General features: G+C 35.1%; 1 protein-coding gene across 1 annotated transcript in view; it reads right to left on the bottom strand.

Moving 5' to 3' along the window:
• Window positions 1–288: 288 nt before the first annotated feature.
• The window catches only part of SHCBP1L (SHC binding and spindle associated 1 like), a 37,365-nt gene continuing 27,989 nt past the window's right edge, over window positions 289–9,664 (bottom strand). Inside the window, exons 7-10 of the mRNA XM_047839739.1 lie at window positions 4,264–4,417; window positions 2,354–2,604; window positions 1,473–1,595; window positions 289–662 (exon numbers count right to left, since the gene is read on the bottom strand). Coding sequence (XP_047695695.1) covers window positions 414–662; window positions 1,473–1,595; window positions 2,354–2,604; window positions 4,264–4,417 — 777 coding nt within the window. The 3' untranslated portion in view covers window positions 289–413. The remainder of the gene's footprint in view (window positions 663–1,472; window positions 1,596–2,353; window positions 2,605–4,263; window positions 4,418–9,664) is intronic.

The following is a 9,664-nucleotide window of genomic DNA, read 5'->3' as shown; positions in this document are numbered from 1 at the left end:
GCCATGGGCTCCGTGCTCCTGCACCGAGCAAGCATGCAGCCTGTGACTGTCTCTCCCTCTCCCTCTGCCCTTGCCCATCTCATGTGTACACGCATGCACGCGCTCTTGCTCTCTTAAGAAGATGAAAACACATTCGTTTTGGAATTAAATAGTGATGATGGTGATACCTATCAAAAGTATACTAAATAGTGTGGAAGTATATACTTTAAAAGGGTGAATTTATGATGTGTGAATCATATCTCAAAGCTGTTATTTTAAAAAGTTAAAATGAATCATTCAATGAAAGCATTAGATGTTTAAATATTTTTTAATTAAATAGGTTTTGAATTTAATTAAAACTACCATTTCTGTGGGATATGAGATTTACTAAACAAATATTTGAAATATAAACCGTTAACATAAATCCAGATGCTTTAACTTGTGACTATTCTGATATCCCCCTTCAAGTTTGCTTCTATTTTATTGTTACTCATCTCCAGGTTCAGATTCTGCATTACCCTGGAGAGCATACTGTCGTCTTTTTTATCCCCTGAAGCTGCCCCTTTGTTGAAGGCTTCTGCTATGATAAAAAATTGTTCAGTTGGTTGAAGAATGCTTACACCATAGCCATTGTTATTGTAAATATGATTATTAGTCATCTTCAGTTTTGGTGTTGGAAGAACCTGTTAAATTATTCAAGGAAAGGAGTTTTTCAATAATTTCTATAAAAATAAAATATATGAACTCTAGAATTGTTGGGTTTACACGTGTCTTTAAAACAACTGAATCTCAGTTTTGAGCAAGTGATATTTTCTTCAGACTAATTAATGTAACATTAACTACAAAAATATTTACTGCAGAATTACTAAATGAAGTTTTTGGTTTAGTTTATACAGTATCTCATGAAGCTTTTAATATAAATATGAAAATGATTTCAGGTATAGAAAATGATAAATTTTCAAGTAATATAAAAATAATTTGAAATATTATATGTAAACTAGAGTTCTAAGGAAAAGCTTCATTAACTATATAAGTCTAGAGAGGGACCTAGACAGGTAGAATTTGTGAAAGTAGAAAGGAATGGGAAGGCTTTTCACTTATAAATTACTGCTATTAATGTTTTAATTGGCTAGCTTAAATTATTTTTACAAACTCTGGAAGTAAGATTTAAGTATTTCTTAATATATTATTTTTTTATTTGCTTTACTTTCTAAAACATATTTCAGATCTGCCCAATGAAAAATCTAAAACATTTTTATAAAAGCGTTCTGCTTTATCAAAGTTATCTGCTAAGAATCTAAGTTGAAATTATTACATTATAAACTAAAATTGTTTTATATCAGCCATCATTTAAGCCATATTTTTAATTATCTCTATTCTTTTCCAAATCAATGATAACATTTAAACTAAACTTTGTCTAGAAGTAGTATTTTGGTATCTTTATGATAACTATAATTGTTACAACAATTCTATACTACGAAGTATGATAATACCTTCATATTAACTCCACCTAAGGTGCTTTTTGAATTATCACTGGTTCTGAGGTTATTACAGTGATGAATTTCATTCCTTTCCAAAATGGCTGTGCTCCCAGGATACAGTTCAACACCAGCACCCTGTAAATGAAAAGCAAATAAAACAATCTCAAAACACACATATACCTCTCCAAAATTATCTTCAGATTTGAAAATTGTAATTCTATGTCAGCACTCTCAACACACTAAGTTACAGAAAAGTATATGATAGTTTGTGTGTGTAATGATTTATTGTAGAGATAATGTTAGAAACGTTGAAAACTAGTACTGTTAGAAGATCATTGGGCCTAGAAGGAGGGTTGAGGTCACTAGTCTCATTGAGTCACATTGCTCTCCCACCCAAATGAAGCCTCGAGAAGGGAGCCAAAAATCTCTTCAAGCAATTCTTTCCAGTGTTATAAAATTTTACTTTTATATACTCTAAATCCTTCAGTGCTGCTGAAAGTTAGTGAAAATTAAGTCATTCTATAATAGGGTCCTATTATTTTTACCCTTCCTTTATTTAATCTTGTTCAACTTTCCAGTCCTTTAATGAGCTTTGTGATTGTTATTTGAAGACTTTTTAAGTAAATGGTTAAATAACTGACCCATGATCTGTTTTACAGCCACCAATTCCTAGATTTTTAAAGAACCACACTTAAAGCTAATAATTGCTTACTTTGGATTTAGGCAATTTGCTTTCCCTATAGGTACTATGATGCTGTGTACTTGTCCTGATTTTATCAGTTTCTAAGCTTGATTAGAACTCAATTCAGGGATGAAGTAACTACTATCCTTTGCACACTAAGACACTCAGTTATCTATTGTCAACATAAAGCTGTTTTTATAAAATGGACTACCTGGGCACCAGTTATTTCACTGTCTGTGATTGTCAAAGCAGCCCCTGTCAGAACACACACTCCTGTTCCTTCACATTTTAATACACAGTTTTCTAGAGTCATGTGACCAGACTCCACCACCACAATACCATCAACTGTGCCTTGTTGTATCAAAGATAGATGCATTAGCTTCACATTATCAGCTTTAGACACCACAAAACTGTCATGAGAAGGCTCAGATGTAATCATAATTTCCTCTCTTTTTCCAACTCCTGATTCATAGAGACAAAAACACATAGTTAAATCAGTGATCCCAAAGTTTAAAGTCCTTTAGTCATTCGGTAATACCTGTTATTACTAAGTTTTTCTTTTCATGTATTTTTAATAAACAATATGTATGTAAGTATCAGGTTGTTAACTAATAAGATACTTAACTATAATGTAATCTTTTTGTCCATATTTTGATGCCATGGTGGGAGAATATTGGTTTATAATCAATAGAAATGTACCGATGGTATTTATTCAATATACACATTCCATAATATATTTTCCAAAATTTCCCATTACATAATCAGCAGTCATTTACAAAATATCTAAGATATAAAAGCTATCTTACCATAACCTGGTTTTAAAGCCATAATAAATTACCATAACTAAAAAAGACTGGCAGAGATTCGTGAATTAGGTTAGAAGATTAATGCAGTCATGCCCACAATTTTGATCTAGGGTAGTCAAAGCAATCATCTACACTTAACATCAATCCAAAAAGAAGGGGTTGAATCTTCAAGAAGACTATAAGTTTTAAAAATTAAAAATATGTTCCTTATTACCCAAAATATTACTGGGTACAGTCATCAAGTTCTAGTGAAATTTTTGCTCAGATTTTTAAAAAGTTTATTTTGAGAGACAAGCAGGGGAGAGGGGCAAAGAGGGAGGGCGAGTCCCAAGCAGGCTTCATGAAGCTCAGTGCAGAGACTGATGCAGAGCTCAATCTCATGACCATGAGGTCATGACCTGAGCTGAAATTAAGAGTCACTTGCTCAACCATCTGAGCCACCCAGGCACCCTTGCTCAATTTTTGAACTGATAGGCAAAGCTTAAGTCACCTCATTCTTTTCTTTTGGCCACACAGTAGGAATATCCTTACTTCAATGTTAAAGGGCAGAATTAAAGTTACTAAATAGGTTCAGAACCTGAATGAAATTTAGTAAATTCTACTTTTCTTTTAAGATCTTGTTTTTCAATGTTTATTTTTTGAGAGAGAGAAAGAGAGACGGAGTGCAAGCAGGGGAGGAGCAGAGAGAGGGAGACACAGAATCCGAAGCAGATTCCAGGCTCTAACCTGATCTGTCAGCACAGAGCCTGATGCAGGCTCGAACTCACGGACTACAAGATCGTGACCTGAGCTGAAGTTGGACACTTAAACAACTGAGCCACTCAGGTGCCGCAGTAAATTCTATTCTTCTATTTCAGCCAAGTCTGCATGTGAACTAACCTTTCTGAGAAAATGCTGAGTATATTTTAATATAGCCTTACATTGCATTTTCCTACTAAAGTCATTAGAAGTGCAATACAGACAGAAAAACTAGTTTGAGTAAAAATATAGATGGAGCAAATAGAAAATATTACAAACAGGTTTTTTGTTTTTTTCTGGTTTTGATCTTTTTTAGACTCTGTGCGTGTAGTGCTACATTATCAGGGGAAGACGTAGTCTCATTGTTTTGCTCTGGTACATTATGCCCAAATAATGTCATCTGTACAGGCAATATACTCATGAACAGATGAGAAAATCTTAGTTGTGAAAGGGCACATAAGGGATTTTTGTGTTACATAAACTCTTTAACAATTTCCAATAATTTGATTAACCCATGCTTATACAATTTTTCCAGTATACGTTGCTATAAAAAGACTGTAAAGGATGCCCTGCTAACCCTTTATAATGATGTCATCAGTTAATAAAGCAAGATTTACAGCTTGATATTCTCCTGGAAAAATAACTACTGTATCTCCACTGTAACAACTATCCAAAGCCAAATCCAAATCATCATGCTGTTGGAGAAGTGTGTCTGAAGATAAGTCCTTTACCTGAAAAGAAGAAAACAGTACACTCTTTAACAATGAATTAAATTGAAAACAGGTCATTTTATTAAAAAAAAATTTTTTTAATATTTTTTTTTTGAGAGACAGAGTGCTGGGGCAGAGGGGGGAGTGTGAAGGGCAAAGAGAGAGGGAGACACAGAATCTGAAGCAGGCTCCAGGCTCTGCTGTCAGCACAGAGCCCGACACGGGGATCGAAGCCACGAACTGTGGGATCATGACCTGAGACGAAGTTGGATGCTCAACCGACTGCCCAGAAAGCAGGTCATTTTAATCAGTTAACTTATTGGTAATGTGCTTTTCTCAAAGACTTATGGTGTATATTACACTGTAATATACTGTAAATACTCTGTCTTTATGTTCATTAAATGTTCAAAGTATTAGTTCATCAATTAAGGGAATGATGAAATGAGATTTTCTTTACAATCACTAATAATTTTACAGCCTTTAAATACTGTGTGCCAGAAGTCATATTTTGAGCTTAACATGTTACCTCCTATGCCTCACAACAGTTATTTGAGGTAAAGTATTATTCTTCCCTTATCAGGTGAAGGAAATTGAAACTCAGTGAGATTAAATGATTTGCCCAAGGACACAGAGTGAGTGAGTGGTTAAACTAAGCTTTAGATTCAGGTCTTTATGACACCAGATCTCTTTCTAATATGCTACTTTATTTTCTTTAACTCAAACTAATCCTACAATTTTGGAAAATCAACAAAACTTTATATATTAAATATTCTAAAACTAAAAATAAAAGGTGCCAAGAATTTGCACGGATAGTAGAAAAAAGGAGAGAACTTCTTTATTAGTGCCATTAAGAGTGAGGTACTTTAGGGGCACCTGGGTGGCTCAGTTAGTTAAGCGTCTGACTTCAGCTCAGGTCATGATCTCACACTCTATGAGTTCAAACCCCACATCAGGCTCTGTGTCGACAGCTCAGAGCCTGGAGCCTGCTTCAGATTCTGTGTCTCCCTCTCTCTCTGCCCCTCCCCTGCTCATGCTCTGTATCTCTCTATCTCAAAAATAAATAAAAACATTAAAAAAAAAAAAGTGAGGTACTTTAGAAATAAAATTTGAAAACTAAAAATATATTCTGAAAAAGCCTATTCTTTTTTCCCAATATTAATGGCATTACCATTCATATATCTTTTTTCTTATAAAAGTGGAACTTACAAAAAACAAGTGAAAGCATAACAAAAATTGAAATTTTAACCTAAATAAAATGTATTTCATAAATGTATTCATTTATTCATAATACTAACATGCCATACCATACATGTACATGGCTTTGAATCCTGACTTTTCATTACAACATATTTTCCCATGTCTTAAAATATTTTTTCAAAGCCTAATTTTTTTTATTTAAAGTAGGCTTCATGCCCAGTGTGGAGCCCGATGTGGTGCTTGAATTCACAACCCTGAGATCAAGGCCTGAGCTGAGATCAAGTCAGACGCTTAACCAACTGAACCACCCAGGTGCCCCTGAAAGCCAAATTTTTAATGATTACATAATAATGCATCATATGGGCATATCACAATTTATCATAATTTAATTATAAAAGATTTCAAGCATCTTGGATACATTTTGATAAATTGCCCTCCAGAAAGTTTAATTAAAATTTGGTTTGAAAAAAAATAAATAAGATTTGGTTTGAGAACTCATTTTGCTACAAACTCATCAGCATGGCTGATCATCATAAAATATTTTACACTTATAAAATATTTGCCAGTTTAATAGGCAAAAATCCTCACTGCCTCATTTTAATTTCCATTCCTTTGGTAAGCATGAGTGAATATTTTTTCCAGATACATATGAAACTCATAATCTTTACTAAATCAACAAACCAGTATATTCATTTGGGCGTGTATTCTAAAAACTTTGGTGGCAGAGAGTACAAGGATTACCTCTGTAACTATTTTGGAAGAACTCTAGATTCCATCTCTTTAATTAATTTATTTTTTTCATAAAAATAGGAAACACAAGAGAGAAAAGTTTGATGGGGAAGATAATTTAGTTTTGGTGCCAGTTAATTTGAAGTACTGGGAGTCACTAAGTAGAACTATGCAGTAGACTATGCATATAAAAGTCTAGAATATAGGACTGAGATGTGACTAGGTAGAAAGATCTTGGAGTTATTTACATATAATTTGAGCATAGGAATGGCTAAGATTAGCTACAAGACTACATAAAGAAGAAAGATAGCACTCCAGGACAGAACACTGAGAAACATTTAAAGAATAGGCTAGCTCAGTCAGTAGAATATGTGGCTCTTGATCTTAGGGTTGTGAGTTTGAGCCCCACATTTGGCGTAGAGATTGCTTAAATGAATAAACTTTAAAAAAAAAATTAAAGAATAGGGAGAAACAAAAGAAGATCTCAAAACTGAGGAGTAGCCAAAGAGGTAGAGAGAAAATCGGGAGACCAAGATGTCATGAAAAGAGGTAGTTGATCATGTCAAATGCTGAAAGGTTAAATAAGGTGGTAATCCTTGAGTTGTGCTTACTGAATTTAGCCACAGCTTTGTCCCACATTGACCACAAGAGCATATGCACTGATATCCTGGAGGCAGAAATAAGATCACACTGAGTAGAGGCATGAAGGTGAAAGAAGTAGAGACAAGTGCAGATAAGTACTTCAAGAAATTTTGCTCTGCAAAAGAAGAGATAGAGATGTGGTATTTAGGATACATATTGTTTTGTTATTAAAAAAAACAATTGAATATGCCTCAATGCATTTAGGAAGGAAATAGTAGAGAGAAAGATATAAAAGAGAGGTGATGTCATAGAAATGATGGAATAAAGAGCTCCAAAAACTGGATCTTACACTGAAGCAAATATTAAGTTGGGGGGGGAAAAAAAAGAATCAACATTTTTGCAATCCTGGAACCTAACCAAACACGGCAACCAAAGGAGTGCTTAATGAAGAGGCTGTTAAAATTTGGTAAAAAGGTGTTGTATTTTTGCTTACCTGCCTACCATCTCCTATTCTCCAGCCTGGCAGTGGAGACAACAGCCTATGTTTCTGTGGCTTGCTGGAGCAGGCATGGGGTGAAGGCAGTATGGAGCTTTTTCTTAAAAAAAATAGTGTGGCTGTGTATTTTGACCTGTCAGTATCTCAGGAGGGACTGACAAAGCTGATTTTTGTTTCACACCCCCTTCAGGAATGAGCGGCTTTATAGGCATCATCTGATGAAAGCATTTAAGATGCACTCTACTTATAGCTGTCTGCGGCAAAGGACAGAGGAAGGGGCAAGGAAAAGTCTGCACAGGAGGACGTTGAGGAGGAAGATTTTTTGGGGGGGAAAGAGCTGCCTCATACACTAGGAAATCCAAAGTGAAATGCACATGCCCAGGGCTGGATATATGCTCAGAAGAGATCTGAAAGGACCTTGTGCTTTTCTTCCCACTGATCACTGGGCCTGTGAAAGCAAGTGGTGAAAGCCAAGGCAGAGTTGTAAGCAGTCTGACTTAGCTTTGAAAGAGTCCCTTAGCTCAGAGCTAATCTGCACACTGGAAGAGATTTTTGGTTTTGTTTTTGTGTTTTAGCTGTAGGTGTTTATGGAAATCTCTGTCAGGTCTTTGGCTACCTGAGTAGTCACTTCAGTAGTCACTTCAGATGTAAATAGGTTAAGATTACCAATTAAAAGACAGAGACTGGTAGAATAGATAAAGAAATATGACCCAGGGGTGCCTGGGTAGCTCAGTTTGTTAAGAATCTGACTCTTGGGTGGCTCAGTCGGTTGAGCATCTGACTTCAGCTCTCGTCATATCTTACAGTTTGTGGGTTTGAACCCTGTGTTGGGCTCTGTGCTGACAGCTCAGAGCCTGGAGCCTGCTTCGGATTCTGTCTCCCTCTCTCTGCCTCTTCCCCATTTGCACTCTGTCACTCTGGCAAAAATAAACATTAAAAAGGAAAAAAAAAAAAATCTGACTCTTGGTTTTGGCTCAGGTCATGATCTCATGGTTTGTGAGTTTGAGCCCTGTGTTGGGCTCTGTGTTGGTGGCACAGACCCTGCTTGAGATATTCTCTCTCTCTCTCTCTCTCTCTCTCTGCCCCTCCCAGCTTGCATTCTCTCTTCCCCCCCCCCCGCCTCAAAATAAATGAATAGACATTTAAAAAAATATATGATCCAACTATATTATCTCTACAAGGGAATTACTATATCCAAGGATACAAACAGATTAATACTGAGAGGATAGAAAAAGGTATTCCATACAAATAGTAAACAAAGGAGAACTATGGTGGTTATACTAACATTAAACAAAATAGACTTTAAACCAAAAACTGTTACCAAAGACTAAAAGGGACATTATTTATTGACAAAAAATTTTAATTCATCAAGAATATGTAATAAGCATATATACACCAAACAATGAGGACCCCAACATATATGAAGTAAACATTAACAGAATTAAAGGGAGCAATAGTTGGGAGACTTCCATACTCCTCTTATGATAATGTTTAGAACATCTAGATAGAAGGTCAATAAGAAAGTAGAAGATTTAACACTATAACCTAGGTAGACCTGACACACACATATATAGACCTAAACATATATAGAGAACCCAACACAGAAGAATACATACTTTTCCTTAAGTGCACATATAACATTCTCCAGATACATCATACATTAAGCCACAAAGCAAGTCTCAATAACTATCTTCTCTGACCACACAAAATTAAGTGAGATATTGATAACATCAGGAAAACTGGAAAAATAACAAACATGTAGAAATAAAACAACACACCTTTAGACAACCAATGGGTCAGGGAAGAAAACCCAAGGTAAATTAGAAAATGCTTTGAGATGAATGAAAACAAAACACAACATACCAAAATTTATGGGATGCTGAAAGCAGAGTTCAGAGTGAAATTTATGGCAATGAGTACCTACATTAAACAAGATCTCAAATTAACAACCTAACTTAACATCTTAAGGAACTAGGAAAAGAACAATTTAGATTCAAAGCCAACAGAAGAAAGGAAATAAAGATTAGAGAAGAGGTAAATGAAATGGAGAACCAAAAAACAGTAGGATTAATAAAACCCAAAGTTGATTCTTTGAAAAGCTCAACAAAATTGACAAACCTTCAGCTAAACTGACTAAAAGAAGAGGGATAAAAACAGAAATACTCAAGCCAGAAATGAAAGTGGGGACATTATTACTGACTTTACAGAAATAAAAAGCATTATAAGAAAATATGAATAACTCTATACCAACAAATGCACCAAAG

Source organism: Prionailurus viverrinus, chromosome F1, assembly GCF_022837055.1.
Source record: "Prionailurus viverrinus isolate Anna chromosome F1, UM_Priviv_1.0, whole genome shotgun sequence".
Classification (NCBI taxonomy): domain Eukaryota; kingdom Metazoa; phylum Chordata; class Mammalia; order Carnivora; family Felidae; genus Prionailurus; species Prionailurus viverrinus.
Note: the sequence above shows the minus strand (reverse complement) of the source record. Positions and strands in the feature narration are given on the sequence as shown.